Source organism: Brienomyrus brachyistius, chromosome 2 (genome assembly GCF_023856365.1).
Source record: "Brienomyrus brachyistius isolate T26 chromosome 2, BBRACH_0.4, whole genome shotgun sequence".
NCBI lineage: Eukaryota > Metazoa > Chordata > Actinopteri > Osteoglossiformes > Mormyridae > Brienomyrus > Brienomyrus brachyistius.
Window position 1 is genome coordinate 30,255,219 of NC_064534.1, and position 21,716 is coordinate 30,276,934.

The 21,716-nt window shown below is 50.2% G+C and overlaps 1 protein-coding gene and 1 long non-coding RNA gene across 4 annotated transcripts in view; both read left to right on the plus strand.

The window, feature by feature from the left end:
- Positions 1-17,206, plus strand: part of LOC125716341 (transducin-like enhancer protein 4) — a 46,485-nt gene extending 29,279 nt beyond the window's left edge. For 2 of the 3 annotated variants that reach the window (XM_048988536.1, XM_048988545.1), the window contains exons 9-20: positions 5,309-5,428; positions 5,659-5,712; positions 6,134-6,286; positions 6,452-6,584; positions 7,141-7,334; positions 8,097-8,173; positions 9,288-9,537; positions 11,781-12,028; positions 12,571-12,718; positions 12,960-13,110; positions 14,899-14,975; positions 17,073-17,199. In XM_048988536.1, coding sequence (XP_048844493.1) covers positions 5,309-5,428; positions 5,659-5,712; positions 6,134-6,286; positions 6,452-6,584; positions 7,141-7,334; positions 8,097-8,173; positions 9,288-9,537; positions 11,781-12,028; positions 12,571-12,718; positions 12,960-13,110; positions 14,899-14,975; positions 17,073-17,180 — 1,713 coding nt within the window. In that variant the 3' untranslated portion in view covers positions 17,181-17,199. Of the gene's footprint in view, positions 1-5,308; positions 5,429-5,658; positions 5,713-6,133; positions 6,287-6,451; positions 6,585-7,140; positions 7,335-8,096; positions 8,174-9,287; positions 9,538-11,780; positions 12,029-12,570; positions 12,719-12,959; positions 13,111-14,898; positions 14,976-17,072 lie in introns of all 3 variants that reach the window. The other variant, XM_048988527.1, reaches the window with a different exon arrangement.
- LOC125716451 (uncharacterized) lies at positions 17,207-21,498 on the plus strand. The gene is made up of 2 exons (XR_007384335.1): positions 17,207-17,584; positions 18,673-21,498. It is a non-coding gene; the product is annotated as an uncharacterized LOC125716451 (long non-coding RNA).
- The last annotated feature ends 218 nt before the right edge of the window (positions 21,499-21,716 follow it).

The following is a 21,716-nucleotide window of genomic DNA, read 5'->3' on the forward strand; positions in this document are numbered from 1 at the left end:
CTGCCTTGTCCCCGCCAGGACCAGACTGCATCCTGGAACGCTGGCATTCACTCCAACTGCACAGATCTCTACTGGGATCACTTCTCCCCTCATGGTACCGTCAGACGTATGCATGGCAGCAGTTTAACTGGAGCTGATACAACAGTTGGGATAGCAAGCAGTACCGAAATCTGGTGCGGACACGACGACAGTTTATCTCGAGCGATGCTGGGATCCGGTGCAGACACAACTGTGGTTTATTCAGAGCAAGGCTGGGATCCGGTGCAGACCACGACGGCAGTTTATCTCGAGCGATGCTGGGATCCGGTGCGGACACCACGACAGTTTATCTCGAGCGATGCTGGGATCCGGTGCAGACACAACTGTGGTTTATTCAGAGCAAGACTGGGATCCGGTGCAGACACGACGGCAGTTTATCTCGAGCGATGCTGGGATCCGGTGCAGACACGACGCAGTTTATCTCGAGCGATGCTGGGATCCGGTGCAGACACAACTGTGGTTTATTCAGAGCAAGACTGGATCCGGTGCAGACACGACCGGCAGTTTATCTCGAGCGATGCTGGGATCCGGTGCAGACACGACGGCAGTTTATCTCGAGCGATGCTGGGATCCGGTGCGGACACAACTGTGGTTTATTCAGAGCAATGCTGGGATCCGGTGCAGACACAACTGTGGTTTATTCAGAGCAAGGCTGGGATCCGGTGCAGACACAACTGTGGTTTATTCAGAGCAATGCTGGGATCCGGTGCAGACACGACGGCAGTTTATCTCGAGCAATGCTGGGATCCGGTGCAGACACAACTGTGGTTTATTCAGAGCAATGCTGGGATCCGGTGCAGACACAACTGTGGTTTATTCAGAGCAAGGCTGGGATCCGGTGCAGACACAACTGTGGTTTATTCAGAGCAAGGCTGGGATCCGGTGCAGACACAACTGTGGTTTATCCAGAGCAAGGCTGGGATCCGGTGCGGACATGACGGCAGTTTATCTCGAGCAATGCCTGGGATCCGGTGCAGAAACAACTGTGGTTTATTCAGAGCAAGGCTGGGATCCGGTGCAGACACGACGGCAGTTTATCTCGAGCAATGCTGGGATCCGGTGCAGACACAACTGTGGTTTATTCAGAGCAATTCTGGGATCCGGTGCAGACACAACTGTGGTTTATTCAGAGCAAGGCTGGGATCCGGTGCAGACACAACTGTGGTTTATTCAGAGCAAGGCTGGGATCCGGTGCAGACACAACTGTGGTTTATTCAGAGCAAGGCTGGGATCCGGTGCAGACACGACGGCAGTTTATCTCGAGCAATGCTGGGATCCGGTGCAGACACAACTGTGGTTTATTCAGAGCAATTCTGGGATCCGGTGCAGACACAACTGTGGTTTATTCAGAGCGATGCTGGGATCCGGTGCAGACACGACGGCAGTTTATCTCCAGCGATGCTGGGATCCGGTGCGGACACGACGGCAGTTTATCTCCAGCGATGCTGGGATCCGGTGCAGACACGACGGCAGTTTATCTCGAGCGATGCTGGGATCCGGTGCAGACACAACTGTGGTTTATTCAGAGCAAGACTGGGATCCGGTGCAGACACGACGGCAGTTTATCTCGAGCGATGCTGGGATCCGGTGCAGACACGACGGCAGTTTATCTCGAGCGATGCTGGGATCCGGTGCGGACACAACTGTGGTTTATTCAGAGCAATGCTGGGATCCGGTGCAGACACAACTGTGGTTTATTCAGAGCAAGGCTGGGATCCGGTGCAGACACAACTGTGGTTTATTCAGAGCAATGCTGGGATCCGGTGCAGACACGACGGCAGTTTATCTCGAGCAATGCTGGGATCCGGTGCAGACACAACTGTGGTTTATTCAGAGCAATGCTGGGATCCGGTGCAGACACAACTGTGGTTTATTCAGAGCAAGGCTGGGATCCGGTGCAGACACAACTGTGGTTTATTCAGAGCAAGGCTGGGATCTGGTGCAGACACAACTGTGGTTTATCCAGAGCAAGGCTGGGATCCGGTGCGGACATGACGGCAGTTTATCTCGAGCAATGCTGGGATCCGGTGCAGAAACAACTGTGGTTTATTCAGAGCAAGGCTGGGATCCGGTGCAGACACGACGGCAGTTTATCTCGAGCAATGCTGGGATCCGGTGCAGACACGACGGCAGTTTATCTCGAGCAATGCTGGGATCCGGTGCAGACACAACTGTGGTTTATTCAGAGCAATGCTGGGATCCGGTGCAGACACAACTGTGGTTTATTCAGAGCAAGGCTGGGATCCGGTGCAGACACAACTGTGGTTTATTCAGAGCAAGGCTGGGATCCGGTGCAGACACAACTGTGGTTTATTCAGAGCAAGGCTGGGATCCGGTGCAGACACGACGGCAGTTTATCTCGAGCAATGCTGGGATCCGGTGCAGACACAACTGTGGTTTATTCAGAGCAATTCTGGGATCCGGTGCAGACACAACTGTGGTTTATTCAGAGCGATGCTGGGATCCGGTGCAGACACGACGGCAGTTTATCTCCAGCGATGCTGGGATCCGGTGCGGACACGACGGCAGTTTATCTCCAGCGATGCTGGGATCCGGTGCAGACACAACTGTGGTTTATTCAGAGCAATGCTGGGATCCGGTGCAGACACAACTATGGTTTATTCAGAGCAAGGCTGGGATCCGGTGCAGACACGACGGCAGTTTATCTCGAGCAATGCTGGGATCCGGTGCAGACACAACTGTGGTTTATTCAGAGCAATTCTGGGATCCGGTGCAGACACAACTGTGGTTTATTCAGAGCGATGCTGGGATCCGGTGCAGACACGACGGCAGTTTATCTCCAGCGATGCTGGGATCCGGTGCGGACACGACGGCAGTTTATCTCCAGCGATGCTGGGATCCGGTGCAGACATAGCCACAGCTCTCGTTTAACCACATTTCACAATGTGTTAAGATGGATGAAATGTAACTCATCCAGAGAGCAGAGAGTTGCCTTTTTTTCCTGTGGCAATTCTCAAATGATACAACTGCTTGTTCCTTGGCTTGTGGTTGTGGTCATAATCTGATTATAGGGGTTTGTTCAGTCAGCATCATGGTAGCCTGCCAGAGTTACTGTGGTGCATCCAGCAGGGGGACTGGAAGCCAAGACTCTTTTGTCCCCTTCATATCTGGACCACGGTCTGACCCCACCCATACACACTCTGAGGCAGCTAATTGCTATTAATTTGCAACCAGCAAATACAGCATAGATAATAGTACTTTAAACGTATAATAAGATCATGGTCACGCATGTGGCTGGCATGCTACAGAACAGTGAGAATATAGATGTAAAGGTTAGGACAGAATATAAGACAAGGACAATATAGACGTGAGCTGTAAGACAAGCCCTGAGACGTGGGAAATAGAGTCATACGCCGAATGACAGGTCAGGCGCCAGGGAGAATCTTCCGGCTCTACTGCTGGCAGCGTTCCAGGGACTCGGTCGTCGAGAAGCACCTGAGTCTGTCATTACGCAATTAAATTAATTAAGATTGCCGTTAATGAAAGACTTACACGAGGGTTTAATTTGCGGGTTTATTGCTTTGAGAAAGGTTAATGGAGGACGTACATTGTGAAGGGTTTGAATTGTGCTGTTTTTTTTGGCAGCACATCTGCCTCATTGCGGTGGGGGGTGGGGGGTGGGAGTGCTGCGCATTGGCAGTGGGTGCAGCATCCTGCTCTGCCGTGTCCTTCTGATGGACATGCCTGTCTCCTCTCACATTCGAGCCGGTCTAAATGACTTGGTCATGATGACAGCACCCGGACACTCGGTAGGCGTGGACACATTTGGTTTTTTGTAAGAGTTCATCGGTTGAAGGTGTGCATTTTGGCCTTCGTAGAGGGTGAATCAGGTCGTGTCAGTCTCTGTGAGCCTTTAGCGAGTTTACAGTCTTCAGTCAAAATGTTTATTTGTTTAACTTGCTGGGAGGTGGAGCACAGGCATTGGTGGATGACAAAATACCTGCATCTCTCTCTATGTTTCTTGGGGGGGTTCATGTGCAATGGTTCGGTCTACAGTGGAGGATTTCACTGCATAGGATGGACCTCCTTCTACATGGGGAGCTCTCCTCCCAGGCTGGGCAGGATCTCCTCTGTGTGCCTGGGATGTCTTCTGGAGTTAATCTGGCCCTCCCCCCCCCCCCCCCACACATCGTACGACAGACTGCTCCAGAACCCAGCTGGAGCCTCCGTCTGTTGGCTCCCAGCCCAATTACACACTGTCAGCCTCCTCAGTAATTACCTCCGCTATCAGAGCCGCGGGGGAGCACGGAGACGGAGGAGAAAGACGGGAGTAACGAGGGGATGGGGGAGTGGTGCCCGGGCCGTTATTAGGCTGGAGCCCCCGGGCCATTAGAGGGGCCCCGGCTGCACCACCCGCCGTCACAGCTACCAGGCTGCCCAATCGGTGACGGGTTATCGATGGCGGAGGAGCATCGGTGGGCTGTCTGAATACCTGCCGAGGGGGGGCATCACTCCCTGGCTGGGGCCGTGTAGGATTTCCTGGCTGGCTGGATGCATTAGAGGTTGTTGAGGACCGCAGGAGGACACAGTGCTCATATCAAGTGGCTTTGTCCTCATTACATCTGAGAGGCTCTTCTGTGTCGCATTTAATGTGATCAGCTAATTCTTCCACATCGAGTTAGCGGCTGGGCCCTCTGAGGTGTTTAATTACACACCGAGGAAACATGGGAAGAGTTTGTCGGTCTGGGCCTTAGAACGGCTTGTCCACGCACTGTCCCGGAATAGAGCGGGACAAAAATTGAAGCAGTAGGGTTTCTTTCTGGTCCGGCCTGTCCATCTGAGCAGACGTTCAAACGGTATGCCGAAGCTGGGCCTTTGAGGTACTGCTCCACTGGGCCGGGCCGGTTCACCCAGGGCCCCCAGCTATATAAGTCCCTCTCTCCCTGAAATCTCCTCAACGATATTGTTTGTGGTCACGGTAGCCATGCTCATACTAGAGGTGGGTTTCTGTACTCCACGATCGCTCACATTAATCTCCCCCGTGGCCAGTGCTGTAAGATCCTGTCTCAGCCGGGGGTTGGGGCAGTGGGCTTCTCTCGAGGCTGGCTTTGCCTTCCTCATTTGTAGAGCCAAGCACTGGGTGAGCAGAGCACCTCCTGGGTGACCAGCCAAGCTCCTCTGCTGCTGTCGTCCTAAATCGATGCATTCTTAGGAAAGGGCCTTAAAGGTCCCTTTGTCCGGCTGGCTGGAATGTGCGAGTAGGCGCTAGCCTTCTGGGGAGACACTGACCTCGGCCCCCTTCCCGCAGAGCTCCTCTGTGTCGCCGTCGGCCAGCTTCCGAGCTTCGGAGAAGCACCGCAACTCCACTGACTACTCATCCGAGAGTAAGAAGCAGAAGACTGAGGACAAGGACCTGGCAACCCGCTATGTAAGATTGGGGAGGGGGGGGGGGGTTGGCTGGCTGCCTGTGCTGGAGGTGGGGCTGGGGGCGAGGTGTAGAAGGGAAATGGAGATGCCAAGCCGCGCAGTCTGCACCCGCCGCCTTCCATGTGAACATACTGAATGCGTCACCATGAAATAAGGGTGAGTCATCCATTGAACCCTTCCCCCCCCCCCCCCCCCCCCCCCCACCCAACCCCATCCCTTTGCAATTCTTAGGACAGCGACGGGGAGAAGAGCGATGACAACCTGGTGGTGGACGTGTCCAATGAGGTAGAATGGGATTATCCCCTCTGGTGGCGGGATATGGGAGGGAAATGGGGAAGGCTGTACTGAATGGAGAAGCGGAGTGTGAGAGTGTGTGGATGTGAGACAGAGAGAGAGAAATTGTGAGTGAATGAGGGAGGCAGGGTGCTAAGAGGAAGTGGCATGGTGTAGGATGCCTTCTTGGCGGCGGAGCGCGGGGTGCGAAGGGCGCCTCCTGTTGGATGCTCTGCGGCTCCGTGTCATGTGGCGGCAAACACCTGCCCTGGCAGAGTGGCCAGATAACAGGCGCCCATGCATATTCATGCTACCATATCAACATGCAGTGTCATCCATCCAACTGCATGCAGACTGGGGGGGAGGGCCGTATCTATGAGCACCGGCAAATGATGTCATGCAAAGTGATTCCTGTCCACCCCCCTGTGAACAGGACCCTGCATCCCCGCGAGGGAGTCCTGCCCACTCCCCCAGGGAAAATGGATTGGACAAGAGTCGGCTGATGAAGAAGGACGCGCCCATCAGTCCCGCCTCCATTGCCTCCTCCAGTAGCACACCCTCTTCTAAATCCAAAGAGCTCAGCCTGGTGGGTCCTTCGAATGATACAGAGATCCTGATTGGGTGATTCTGAGCATGACCTGCATATCTAGTGCCATCTCCCCGATACTTGTGCTTCCTGTTGTACATTCAGGTGTGTGGCTTGTTTTGCTCGTCTGATGGTTAATGTCCATCCCCCCCCTCCCCCCCCCAGAACGAGAAGTCCACTACCCCTGTGTCCAAGTCCAGCACTCCTACCCCACGGTCTGATGCCACTACCCCAGGGAGCAACTCCGCCAGCGGCCTGAGGGGGTTACCAGGGAAACCCCCGGGGGTAGATCCTCTGGGTAAGCCTCCCTTGTGCACACATATGCGCACACATGAACATTTACACATGCACACCCCACATACGCACGTACATACACAAGCTCCTTGCCATCATGCTCCTCCTCTGAACTGCATTTCCGGGGGGGGGGGGGGTGGTTCTGCACTCACTTTGGAAACTGTTGCCCCTGGTAACTTCTGCTTCTGGAAGCAGGGAGATCCCGACCTGGGCCCTGTGACGTATGTGGGCCCCTTAAGTACGCACTGAGGGCCTGGGCCCTGTGACGTATGTGGGCCCCTTAAGTACGCACTGAGGGCCTGGGCCCTGTGACGTATGTGGGCCCCTTAAGTACGCACTGAGGGCCTGGGCCCTGTGACGTATGTGGGCCCCTTAAGTACGCACTGAGGGCCTGGGCCCTGTGACGTATGTGGGCCCCTTAAGTACGCACTGAGGGCCTGGGCCCTGTGACGTATGTATATGCAGTTAGACTGCCTACTTGTTAAACTGAATGCAGCTGCTGCTTTGCTGTGCAGAGATCAGAGGTCACTAATCATCGGCCTGCTTTTTCCTTCACCCAGTGCCTGGCCTCCGTACCCCGATGGCTGTGCCCTGCCCCTACCCCGCTCCCTTTGGCATAGTGCCCCATGCCGGCATGAATGGGGACCTGACCAGCCCGGGGGCCGCCTACGCCGGCCTCCACAGCATCTCTCCTCAGATGAGCGCAGCGGCGGCAGCGGCAGCTGCAGCGGCAGCCTATGGCCGCTCACAAGTGGTACGTTACAGAGACCTCCCCCCACTGCAGATGATGGTACGCTCCACCGTGTCTTAGATTTTTTTATTTATTTTTTTTAAACATTCCAGCCTCAAGCACTATATCATACCAAGCATGCCCTGCAGTCACAAGCACTACCTAAACCCCTTTCCTATGGTCGGCTCAAAATATGGTATGCCCCCTTTTCCCAAGCCGGATCCCAGAAGAAACCAACTGACAAATCTGGGGGGGGGGTGGCTTGCAGAAGAGAAGATCTCCACTGTAGCTCAGCCACGGAATTCACGGTTCATTTGTGGGCCAAAAACCATCACCAGAGGGGAGGCGAAAGGCTTTGGGATAATGTTTCTCCCGGCGCACGTAAAACTCCCTGTGCTTACAGAGCTGGCCCGCCAGCTGGGTTTCTAATCTCAAACGCAAATACATAAAATATATCATTTTTGGAATGGATTTTTAAAAAGGGTGTATATATTGTGGGATTGGCAGTGTCACAGAGGGTTGTCTGGCCGCAGCTCTGCAGCAGACACTCTGATCTAAAAGTCCGATTAAAACCGGCACTAGTCCCACACGGCCGACAAATGCTTTAAACGTTACGGTTCTTTTTGCTACTATACTCACTAGTGCGCACACCACAGGTCACATGGTCTTTAATTCTACACAAGGCACCCCGCTGGTCATCTGTCTCAGGTTAGCGCAGAGGAATTATCCGGAATGAAAAGGCCGTAAACTGACGTCGACTCTCTTGATGGTCTTGGTCCTGGACAGGTTGGCTTTGACCCGCATCATCACATGCGTGTTCCCGGCATTCCTCCCAATCTCTCCGGCATCCCAGGCGGAAAACCGTACGTAACCCCTCCTGCTCCTTGTTTCCGGAATGGGATCCTGGGAAAATATGGCTGGCGAGCATGGAGTACCTAGCTGTGTGTGTGTGTGTGTGTGTGTGTGTGTGTGTGTGTGTGTGTGTTTGTTTTTGCGTGTGTCCATGTGTGTGCGAGTATATCCGTGTGTGGATTTGCATGTGCCCATATGTATGTCTGTGCGTCCATGTGTATGTGTGCTGTACGCCGAGGGTCTGCAAGTATATGTACTTATTTCCATTAAATTTTAAGGTAGCTTTTAAAAAAGTAAATAAAATGATCAGTTTTGAATGTGACTGGCCCTCTGCTGAATAAGTGTCTATAAAATGAGTGATACTTGAATATATTTTGCAGGTTTTTGTGCCATTATGGATCATATGTTACATTAAAGTGTGCTGTGTGTGTCTGTGTGTCTCCACAATGTGATAAAACCCTGATGCTTTGACATTGTACGGATCATTTTTTCGATCCCCACAAGGGGAAACTCAATTCTATAAATGTCTGTGACTGCAATAAAAAAACTAAAACTTCCAAAAGTCTTGTATTTTGTTTGGTTACTTATGGTTAAGGTTAGGGCTGGGTGGGTGTTAATATTGTCGTTGTTTGGATTAGGGTTTTTCTCATAGTAATGATTCGATGGTCCCCACAAAGATATGAATAGAAATGTGTGTCTACATGTGTTTATGGTTTGGGTTCTGGCTGGTCCTCAGGTTCCCTTTAAGCTGCTAGCCGAGCTCCCAGGCTGAGCTGCTGCCAGCAGGGAGGTGATTAGCACAGCCAATTGCCTGACCGCTCAGGTCGACCTGGGATGGAGCATTTATCCGATGGTTGAGCGGGGATCCCTGCACTAAGGCATCTGCTCGAGTGTTGAGCTGGGCTCATATTAGTTACTTCAGATTATTTAAATGATGCTCTTAATGAATTAGCAGACAGTGCTACACTGGCTCAAATAATGAAGCGGATTACCAGAGGTCAGAGGTTGCGGGTGAGGGAGGCCGACCGTAACAGGGGTATTTCACTTGCTCACACACACACACGCGCACGCACATACATACACACTTACTAACACACTTACCAGTCTGTCCGTCCTCCCCCCCAGGGCCTACTCCTTCCACGTCAGCGCCGACGGGCAGATGCAGCCCGTGCCCTTCCCCCCCGACGCCCTGATTGGCCCAGGCATCCCACGGCACGCCCGGCAGATCAACACGCTGAGCCACGGCGAGGTGGTGTGCGCCGTCACCATCAGCAACCCCACCCGGCACGTCTACACGGGTGGCAAGGGCTGCGTCAAGGTCTGGGACATCAGTCACCCTGGCAACAAGAGCCCCGTGTCCCAGCTCGACTGCCTGGTGAGTGGAGGATGATTCCTTCTGATTCCTCACCGCAGAGCACGTCCTGGGGCTTCTTACGGCACGTTCAACCTTCAGTCCATATCTGTCAGTATTTAGAAAAGCCATTCAGACTTAGACCACCCTTCTGTGAGGGATACAGCAGCCGTTGTAACTCATTTGAACCTGCAGCCTCGCATGTGATTCTGGTTCCTCGGCCATTGCGCTACCCGCTGGCTGGGATGTGCATTCAAAAAAAGCTGAATCCTGTTTACCCCCCCATGCTGTGATTTGGGGTGACAGGGGAGCAGGAAGTCAGGGATGAAAGCAAGGCACCTGTCCCTTCAAAGCGGACCTCATGGCCTATCAGTGACGCCTGTGACGTCAGGTGACCTTTTCATGGCTGCTTTCGGTTTGGGGAAACCTTGGATTGACTCACGCTGGATCTAGTTTTTTCTTTATTACTTTTTAATTTCTCTCGTTGCCGTTTTTTCCCTTCCTCACCTTGACTCTCTCTTGAATATCCAGCCCCATCTCTTCGCTGCTGGGAGTGAATGATGGGGTGGAGGGATCATAATCATTCAGGAGCCGGGGCTGGTTCCTTGCAGAGTCAAGGGAAAGGAGCAGCGGGGACAAAGGCACCCTGATTGGCACTGACCTGGCAGAGCCTTAAGCGCGGGACGCCTTTGCATGACGGGGGGGGGCTGGAAACGGGGGGGGTGGAGGGGTCATTCCGCGATTAACAGGCATTCAGTGGGTGATTCAGAATGAATGGCAGACAGACAGAATGATTTAGGGGCCAGGTGTGTGCTTCTTGTTAAAGGTCCTCATGTGATTTTGTGTTAAAAATAATAAGTAGCAGGCATACGGAGGTCAGGACAGGAGAGCCGGCTTGGCTCAGCGCAGGATCGCCGTGGGGACTGAGTGCAGGGCTGACACTGTGCGTTTTTGGGTGCCCACAAATAACCTGTGACTCGTTTTCCGACGTCCTCTGTGTGCACCCAGCCGGCAGGGCGACAAAAGGTTTGCTTTTGCGAATGAATTCCACGGCTGAGTTCAAACAAGCCCCACTTGTTCACTTTAATATTTAATCAGCTTCTCTTTGTATTCTCTGTTCTAGTCTATTAGCAGGTTAACCGTCTGGTACCTTCTTGCCTTTGGTCTTTGCTCTGCAGTGATAATTAAGGCTGAAATTCTTACTGTGCAAATGTGTAATTAAATATTATTTACATGCTCGTTATATACTGTGTAGTGTGTGTATACATTTTCTTTATAAATTATCCTGCGTCTGTATAAATGGTGGCTTTTATATATTAGTCTGTGCGCATAAACATTTCCTTTTGGATACTTAGCCGACGTTCATTTAATCCATCATTCGGTTTAATTGAATTCGCTCATTAACTCTCTGGGGTCTAGGGGTAGGGAACATACTCTCACTGACTGGGGCATGGTCACACATTTAATTCGGTATCATAAACTTAATTCATGGCAAATTATTTCTTATATATTTGTTTTGGCATTAGGCTGATCTGTATTTTTATGTACTTTGTAAACATGTCAGATTTATGTGAAGTTTGTAATTTGACATCAAAGTATAGACATTGCAAAATGCAGTTTGGGACACTTGCAGAAACATTATAAAAGTACATATTAAACATTGTTGGCAGTTTGTTTTGATCCCAGATATCTGATCACCAAAGTCTTGGCTACATAAAGACGAGTAAATGGTGACATTCAGTTTGATAAATGAATAATAAAAACATGACTCGTCACTATTTCTGGGCTCCTTGCATTGAATATGTAGCAACTTTCATGTGTATGAATGGGCCATTCACACCTGGCCACATCCCCCCCCCCTTTTATGGTGCTGATGGGGATGTATCTGGATCGCGTTTCACCGTTGCGTTGTTCATCTAATTATCATGCGAATGCAGATACGAATGTGAATAATGACCCGATGCAGGTAAAACAAAGAAAGGTGACATGGTTTACTTTTTAGCCGATTTAACCTAATTTAAAAAACTTTAATACTTCTGACAATTGACGTTTTGAAATGAAGACAGATTGTGGATTTAGTCAGCGTTTTTTTTCATGTTTCTACAATACGATTTCAGCGAGTTATGAACTGAAATACACGAGAAAGATATGCAGCATCGCTGACGATGCCATCGACTCCAGAGGGTTAAGGGTAGGAGGTATAACTGTAATGCTATGGACTCCTGCCCCCCCTTGAAAGTGACTGACAAAGGCTTCCATCTCCACAGAACAGGGATAACTACATCCGGTCCTGCCGACTCCTTCCCGACGGCCGCACCCTGATCGTGGGCGGCGAGGCCAGCACCCTGTCCATCTGGGACCTGGCCGCCCCCACCCCGCGCATCAAGGCGGAGCTCACGTCCTCGGCGCCCGCCTGCTACGCCTTGGCCATCAGCCCCGACTCCAAAGTCTGCTTCTCCTGCTGCAGCGACGGCAACATCGCCGTGTGGGACCTGCACAACCAGACCCTGGTCAGGTGAGAGCACAGCGGCTCCTGTGGCATCTGTCGGACACCTCCCCTGCCCCCTACGCTCAGGGCTGGCAAAACCTATGAGGAAAACCCAACCCCCCCCCCCCCCCAACTGGTTGCTGAAACATATGGAGGGGACCCACCCAGCCCTCCCTCCCCAACATTTATTTCTGGCTGTGTGCCTGCCTAGGGCCCCTGAAGTTCCGGCCCTGCCCACAATACTTTTTGACATGTCCTATATTTTTACACCATGAGGTCAAGGTGACTTCTGCACAGTTTCTTACAAAACTGTGAACTTCCAAGGTTCTTCCTCAGTGGCCAGATATTGTAAACATGCAGTTTAATTTAAAATATAAATCTAAATAAATTTTTTGCATTTGCGGTTAACTAATAGAGAAATTACTACTCTCTGTAAAAGCTTTAGTTTGCTGCTTTTTTCTGTTGCTGTTTACAAATCCGGGAAAAAAAATCCCCTTAATATCTTATAGTACATTGCAAAGGGGTTTTCCTTGAGAAGCGGCATTAAGATTTTCTTTGTGTGAAATCAGGCAGTTCCAGGGCCACACGGACGGAGCCAGCTGCATCGACATTTCCAACGACGGCACCAAGCTGTGGACGGGCGGCCTGGACAACACGGTGCGCTCCTGGGACCTGAGGGAGGGCCGGCAGCTCCAGCAGCACGACTTCACCTCCCAGGTAGGGCCCCATCCCCTCACACGCCCTGCCCCCCGCACCTTGCGTCAGAGTTTGGTAGAGAGATCAACCTAGATTTCTACATTAAGTATTTGGTTAGTTCATCAATGGGTTTTCACCTTGGGGGTTTTTTTCTGTAGAAATGCAGTCATGGCCTCGCAGTAGGTTACGTTGGATGCTGTGTTGGTCACATTTTGCCATGGTCCTGCTAACATCTTTCTCCACACTCTGGCATCATCTCTAGATCTTCTCCCTGGGCTACTGTCCCACCGGCGAGTGGCTGGCCGTGGGCATGGAGAACAGCAACGTGGAGGTCCTGCACGTCACCAAGCCGGACAAATACCAGCTGCACCTGCACGAGAGCTGCGTGCTGTCCCTCAAGTTCGCCCACTGTGGTAAGATCCCATGACTCTTCCTCATAAAGGTTTTTGTTTACCTAAACAGCTAGAGTAACACGGTTGATTATTGACTTATGGTCAGTTTACAGTAAGTGCTCTTGCTTTAATGAGAGGTGCAGTTGGTGCTGTTCTCTGTCCTGAATGCGGGCTGCAGTTTGTTTTTGTGGGGTTAATGCTTATCGTAGCCTCCCCAATCAGGTATATCTCAAAGAAAACAAGCCCGTACGCTGTGATTCTGAACTGGCGGAAAAACAAAACCTACCTAAACTCACTTAATGGACTCATCCACGTGCTGTAGTTGGATTCTGGTTGGTAGTTTAATGCACCGGCTCTATTGTTACATTGTCTTTGTGTGATTGGACTACGGATTGGCAGTGAAAACAGTTACTTGCCATTTTAGCTTATGCGTCGTTTAAGAGCAACTCTAGTCTAATTATTTGCTTATTTTCACAACCCGATAAATTTTCTGACAAGTGTGCCTTTTTCCATCGCTTCGGGCATTGCTTGCACATTTCCGTTGCCATGGCACTTTTGCGGACTTGACTCGGTGACACGTTTGATGGGTCCTGAGCGGCTTGCGCAGAATGGCAGGCAGTCCAGCTGTTTTCAGTATCATGCCTTCATTACCAGGCTTTAAGTGAGGCCCAGCCACCCTGCCGTTGGCCCGGGGGTGATTGGGTGGGTGGGGACAACACCAGTGGTTGTCATGGCGATGGTAGTGCGGGGACAAGAATGGTAATTGAGGGGCTGGCAGGGCCCTGTTGACGCGCAGTTGATTGGATTAACTCGTTATCATCGGTAAATGAGTCGCACAGGCTGGATGTTTACCGCCATCAAGGGGCTCCGATTTCCCCTGATCAAAGGCTGGAGTCGGAGTAGAGTTTGTAGGGACGATGTCGGAACTAAGCGCCGCTGCGGCTTCCGCAAATCGCAGCTTAGCCTCTTCTCTTCTCCCCATAGAGATAACAGTAATTCCCGGTAATCCGCGCAAGTTGGTGTGAAACACTCCAGTACGTACCGCAGGGCCGCTCCAAAAACACTGTTTGACTGTAAGAGAAAGCGCTTCATGGGCTCCCTAATGTTCATCGCAAATTCTAGAGGGAGATCAGCACCTTGTGCTCAGAGGAGATGCCCTTCGGTCTCGCCGCTGCTCCAAGTGGCTCTTGGGCGGGCGCTGGATAGGGACGACTCCCTACAAAAGGCAGACTCTGTTGCCGTGACAAACCATGGTCCCCCTCTAAGACTCCATCACTCTCGTAATGCATCTGTTCTGGGAATCTTGCTGGACTGCTCGACACCAATCTGCTCCCATCTGAAGCTGGCTTGTGCTCCGGAATGTTGGGCATGCAGATGACTGCATTCGGTCACCCCTGGGAAGTCACATGGGATTTGTGTGACAGGTACCCAGATGTCGGGTCCAATCCCTCATAAAAGTTATCACATCGCTAATGTGTGGGGTGCTGCGTGACCTTGGTACTGGTCACTACTCCAGATGCCCAAAGAACCTGCTGTTTAATCCTCACGCTCCAAAAACCTAATAAATGTGGATATGGGCACTTATTTTGTGCTGCTTGCTGCTAGTGGGCCTTCTCCATCCCTACCAGCCTGCATCCTGCTCTTCCTCCATATTAACACAATGATGTTCTTTTCCCTCAGAGGCATAATTACTGTGCATGAGTGGAAAGCTCTCCAGCAGACCCTGCTCTGCTCTTTTTGCCGATGTGCGATTAACTTGCGGAAGAGTTGTGGGGTAACGAGATCCCTGTTTTGTCTGACTTTTCACAGGTAAATGGTTTGTTAGCACTGGGAAGGACAACCTCCTTAATGCCTGGAGGACACCGTATGGAGCCAGTATATTCCAGGTAAGAACCATGGCTATAAGTGTCAATGCTAAGTGTATGGAGCCAGTATATTCCAGGTAAGAACCAGCTAAGTGTCAATGCTGTACAAGGAGCTAGTGTGTCCCAGCTAAGAGTCAGGGCTGTATAAGGGGCTGGTGTGTCCCAGCTAAGAGTCAGGGCTGTATAAGGGGCTGGTGTGTCCCAGCTAAGGGTCAGGGCTGTATAAGGGGCTGGTGTGTCCCAGCTAAGGGTCAGGGCTGTATAAGGGGCTGGTGTGTCCCAGCTAAGGGTCTGGGCTGTATAAGGGGCTGGTGTGTCCCAGCTAAGGGTCAGGGCTGTATAAGGGGCTGGTGTGTCCCAGCTAAGGGTCAGGGCTGTATAAGGGGCTGGTGTGTCCCAGCTAAGGGTCAGGGCTGTATAAGGGGCTGGTGTGTCCCAGCTAAGGGTCAGGGCTGTATAAGGGGCTGGTGTGTCCCAGCTAAGGGTCAGGGCTGTATAAGGGGCTGGTTTGTCCCAGCTAAAGGTCAGGGCTGTATAAGGGGCTGGTGTGTCCCAGCTAAGGGTCAGGGCTGTATAAGGGGCTGGTGTGTCCCAGCTAAGGGTCAGGGCTGTATAAGGGGCTGGTGTGTCCCAGCTAAGGGTCAGGGCTGTATAAGGGGCTGGTGTGTCCCAGCTAAGGGTCAGGGCTGTATAAGGGGCTGGTGTGTCCCAGCTAAGGGTCAGGGCTGTATAAGGGGCTGGTGTGTCCCAGCTAAGGGTCAGGGCTGTATAAGGGGATAGTGTGTCCCAGCTAAGGGTCAGGGCTGTATAAGGGGATGGTGTGTCCCAGCTAAGGGTCAGGGCTGTATAAGGGGATGGTGCGTCCCAGGACAGGATGCAGTCTTGCTTCAGCTAATTTTTTTTCTTAATATTTTTCATAACTGCACTTCCATGATTTTGTTTTCATGCATAATTATATAGTGGATTTATTTATTACAAATTCTGTTAAATGCAAATAACAAATTCCGAACATGCTCATCTCCTGCCGGTTTTTCGGTTCCGATTTTCTATATGTAGCTAACTGGCACAGTTCAGAAGTGAAACCTGTTACTTTTCAGCAACAAAAGAATCACCCTTTCTTAAAAGAAGCAGAGGCACATCATTTAATCATGTAGGAAAAACCTGGCGCATGATGCAGTCTAGGTGTCAGTGAAGAGGATGATCATTTATAGATCCATGTTACGGAACTGCATGCTGCTAACAGAATGTGCTTCTCTGCCTACTCTGGTGTGTGTTAATGTTTCCTTTTTCATTTTCATCACTAGGCAGCCTAGTGAACTAATTGGATTCAGTTGTGTAGGTATTTACTGGGAAGTTGGTGAGGTAGTGGTGCCACATTGAATCACTGGATAGGACTGTAGCCCATACTTGTAGGTCTGGGGGTTAGGTTTTTACCCCCAGCTCAGTGTGTGGTAAATTTGCATGCCTCTCCATGGAATGACACTGGACGAGTGGTCTGGGTGATGGATGGCTGTGTAGTTTTAAACTAAATAATTACCAAAACCGTTTTAGCTGGCCGAGTGAACCTCCGACAGTCATTATTCTGATTAAGTTGCCTTAAGTTTTTCAAGGAAGATTATGAAGTGCCTTGTACAGCATACTTATCCACGTTCTTCAGGATGTCAGCGCTTAGGGACAATCACCACCATCTTAAGTGAACTGAGAAGTACTCCTATGCATGCAGGCGAGAGAAGATTAAGCTGAGTCCTTCTGTCCGAGGTAGACTGCAGCACGCGAGTGATGGGAAGGGAGGGGTCCGTGAAGGAGGCTGGGATTATCTGTGTTTCTGCTTTACTCTCGTTTGAAGCCACTTTCCCCCCTCTGCCAGGAATCACGGGTCGTTTTGAACGTGCTGAATTTAAAGGGCCGGCTTTGCCAGCGACCACTAAGAAAATAGTCTATTAAATCATTTATTTCTGGCAGGCTGGTCACACGCTCACTCTGTCTGGACAGAGATTGGGTTTCTCACCATGTGTTGCTGTTTAGGCTCTTTGAAAGCTGAAGTCTGGACAAATGCAGCACAGACGCCCCCCCCCCCCACCACCACGAGACTGATATATTTTCCTCTCTCCCTTCCAGTCCAAGGAGTCGTCCTCCGTGCTGAGCTGTGACATCTCCGTCGATGACAAATACATCGTCACGGGCTCCGGGGACAAGAAAGCCACAGTCTATGAAGTTATTTATTAGACAGGCAGGGAGGTGGGGCTGGGGGGTGGGGGGGTGGGGGGGGAGGAGTTACAACTGAAGACAACAAAAGCCCCGTCTAAGCACTTTGTTATATTTGTTTCTATAAGACCCAAGTTTTCCTTCAGCGCTGACCTACTGGCGGATACACCGGTCCCCACGACGTCCCCCACCCCAATCCCCATGACATTACCCTGGGCCCGTCACTCGCCATACCAAATTTTTCACGCTCTGATTCAGAGGCGAGGAGAGCTGGTTCCTTCGGCCTGGAAACGAACCCCTTTTGGCTTTGTACAGCGGCTTTAAGCTATTTATTTATAAAGAAGTTTCTTTTCATTATTTTTTTTTTAAATGAGTGTTTCAGTGGAACTGCAGACATCTGTGTGAGGCTTCAGCCCACTGGGAAGGTACGTCTGCAAGTGGGGCCTGTGCCACACACATACACACACACACACACAGACACACACACACACGCACACACACACACACACAAGGGCATTTGCATTTATGTCTCTTTCTTCTCAGTCTCATCCCAACAGAATGAAAGTCAGATGTCAATCATTTCCCCCCAGTTTCACATATGAACTTGCTTTGTACAAGCCTCTGTCTATATTAAGTTACCTCAGGACTGTTGTCCAAGGGTAATGGAAGATAAACAGTTTTACACCACAAAATCTCAGTTGCTGGTTGGAGTCTTAAGCAGATGCATGCTCTCTGGCACACAGAAAATGCCCCGAAAAACAGTATATAGTAGAGGAGAGGGCAGAGATGGATGTCTACTTGTTTACCACATGCTAACTTCTTGCCACATACGAAGCCCCAAATTTACATGACAGCTTACAAGATTCAGTCAGCTCTAGAAAGTAAATTACCATTTGAAAAATCTTTCCAGTCGCATCCATTTATATATAACAATCTCACATTTGCTCTTTAACTTTCATGAAATGAATTTTGAACTGAATAAAGGTTAAAGCAATTACAGTGACAGCGAACATCTAGTACAACAATGGGAAAGAGATGATTAGCGTGAACTGAAAGGGTATTTTTGTAAGTGAAGCATTTCGCTGCTCTAATAACATCTGCTTTGCCAGTATGGTGGCTGGAGATTTGTACAATTAGTAGGGAGATAATGAATGCTTCCGTGGGCACCTGGAAAGACGGAGCTCAGCGGACTGTCACGCCGAACGCGCTGATTTCCTGCACACACTCAGGCATCGAGTGCGTTGGGAGCCCTGCTGTGCGTAGCAGTGCTGAGTTATTACACAGGAACTACACACATACAAGCTGCATTATCAGTGTGCGGCAGGTCACAGTGTCTGAGGGACATTTCAGCTACATTCTGCTCTGTGGTGTTGCCTCTCGGGTGGTAATGACCCACCAGTAGTAGAGCATGAAGGCAGAACTGTTTAACTAGTGGAGATGGATGCATTGAACGTAGTGGCTTTCGGTCAGTTTTGTAAGTGGTAGCTAATCACTCTCCTCCTCCAATTTGCAGGTTTTCAGGAGTCGTCCATCCCCAGATGTGGAGGAAAACAGCAAGATCATGTGCAGGCGACACGTTTAGCGAGCTGGGCCAGACGGAGCCGGATTACCTTCCCTTTTCACAGGGTCCAGACGGCACCTTGGAGGATGGCGGGGAGGGGGGGGTTCTGGAATCGACTGGTCTCCCTGCAGACAGGGGAGCGGGCATCGATTAGCCCCCCGTGTGGATCGGAGAACAGAGATTGATTGCTCTGCCTGCAATGGAGGAGAGGGGATTGATTGGTCTCCATGTCTTTGTGGGGAGATAAACGGAAGGAGGCGGCCGCAAAACAGCAAAAGCAGCACTCCAGGTGGACCTGTGTCACGTGACGGGGATTAGCCGTGTGATTGGCCATCACCTCCTCTAGGCTTGGAACTTCCTGCAGATGTCTTACAGAGGACTCGTTTTCTAAATTTTTTCCTGAACATGTTCCTTGGCAGTTGTCTGTAAATAGCACATTGTTATTTTTTTTTCTTTCGTTTTATTTTCTGGAACAGTCTGTGTATTGAATGCTTAAAAGACCCCCATGTGTGGATCTGCTGATGTACAGTGCCTTTTGCTGCTATAGATGAAGTTGTTCATATTGGTACTGCTGTATATCGTATTGGTTTTGGTGTTTCTCCGCATTTGGTAGTAGGATCTAGAGTTATGGGGCCTGTTTGCACTCATCTGCAGGGGCTCTAGGAGCACAGGGACCCGGCTGGGCTCAGCAAGCTACAGTGTGGATAGCGTAAACTGCAAGCCGGCCTCTTTTCGAGCAGAAGCCGCGGTGGGGAGCGAGTAAAACCGCACACTGGCCCCGTTTCGAGCGGAGACCGCAGTGGGGAGCACGTTAAACCGCAAGACGACCCCGTTTCGAGCGGAGACCGCAGTGGGGAGCAAGTAAAACCGCAAACTGGCCCCATTTCGAGCAGAAGCCACAGCGGGATGCTGACAGGATTCCAAATCAAACCTAGTCTTACACGGTGTCGTCTCGCAAAGATGCGTCTGGAGAGGAATGTCGCTTCTGGCCGTTGTCGTGGAAACCCTCCAGCAGCCAACCGAAGCACAAAGTAACCTAATAACAGTCCGAGATTCCAGCTTTTTGCTGTCCCACTCCTTCAGGTGCCACCCGATGATGCTGCCGGTGTTGGTATGCGTGTGGCTCCTCCGCGGTGTGGCCCGGAACGAGACCCAAACGACCATCGGTCTCGTGAACCCTGCCCTGGCTCCGAATCTTCAATGTTGTTGTCGCGATGCAAAGGGTCTTTGGGTGCTCTTGAAGGATTTTTATACTAAACATGGTGTGTATAATCCTAACCCCAATCCCTGCCAACTATCTCTTCTATTTTAATTTAGTTTTTTTGTATTTTTTTTTATTATTTTTGGGCTGCACAGACAGGTATGTATAGATTACAAACACGTACACATCTGTAAGTGTATGTGTGGGCGTGCATGCGTATGTCTGTGTGCGTTTCTGATACCTATGCGACTATTTATGCGACATCACATGACTTTTGTAGAGGGCGTGCATTTCGGAACAGTTACGAGACTGTTCATGGCTTTTTGCTTTAAACTCCTAGTCAGCAGAAAGAGGATTAAAAAATAGTAATAATAAAAAAAAGAAAAGTGTCTTTCACATGGAGGATGGATTTCTGCGTTCTTTCCAGTCATCGAGGCAGCAGTGCCCTCAGTGCGGTGAGCTCCTCACTTCTTCGTTGTGGTGAATTGTTTTATTCCCGTGTGAACCGAGTCGTGTTGCCTGTCTGCGAAACGCTCTCATTTGTGACCTGAAACGATGACACTGCGAGTACACGCTTGTCGGCGACGAACAAAGGAAGGCCATCTTGTGGTGTGATCAAATGCGGTGGCCCCCAAATGATGCGTGCAAGACATTTACCGACTTTGGCAGGAAGTGGTAGAATACCAAAGTGATTTTTAGAAAAGAATTGATAAAAAAAATATGTGTTGCTATTTATATTTTAGAAATACATTCAGGCTGAAAACAGTCACTTGTCTGCATAGCATCTGATGGGTGGGGGCATTTGTATTGTAATAAGTTCTTTAAAGGACGTCTCTTCAAGGTACCAGTGTCTTGAATGCTCAGCATTCATGACTGAACTCCATCTAAGAACCTCTGATATAGTCGGCTGAGACCAACTGATTTGGGGGAGAATGATGAGCAAAGGAGACCCCATCAGAGCTTCTGTGTTTCCCCCAGGTCTGTGTTTATCCCCCCCCCCCCCCCCCCCCCCAATAAATCACTATTTTTGGTGCAGTATGAAACGAGCTCATTTGGAGAAGGATCACTGAAGTAAAGAGAATGAGATAAAGCATAGAAAAGCCACTGCATCCAGATCTCTAAAGTGTTCTAATTAACATATAACGGGCATGAGGTTAACATGTAACAGCTGTACATAAGTTTACAGATTTCCTTTTGCAGAATCGTAAGAATGTGTAATCATAGCAGAATTTCTTAGCCTATGTATCGTGCCAGGCTCTGTATAACTGGGTCCCGCCGTCCTCTGCATAATACATAACATAACTCATTTAAATGATGTTTAGACATCTATGGTTTTCTACTGTACGTAGCAATTCTGGAACATGTCATTCAGTAAGAACTACTGGTTCTGCTTTGGTATTGAATAGATTGTTAAGACACTATTTTATGACTAAAAAAAGAACAAAAAAATGTACGCTTACAGTTGAACGAAACAACCTGTTACTAGTTGTTATTGTTTCTTTAATACAAAATGCATTTTGTCTGTTTTTTCTAGTCTGTGTCTAAATTTATTAAATTCCTCTATGGTGTTACCTTGATCCTTGAAGTGCTCTTTTGCACGAGTGTTTAATTGCGATGGGGTTTTGAGTTATGAAGTTCTGACATAATGGTTCCTCAGTTCAGTCTTGGTGAAATGTGCTCACTGCATCCAAGTTAAGAATACTTAGGCTCGGCTGCAGGGAAACATCTCACCTCTGCCGTAAAGGAAGCGGAACAGTTGCGGTTGTCGACCCTGGATCTTCCGTGAGTTTTTCTT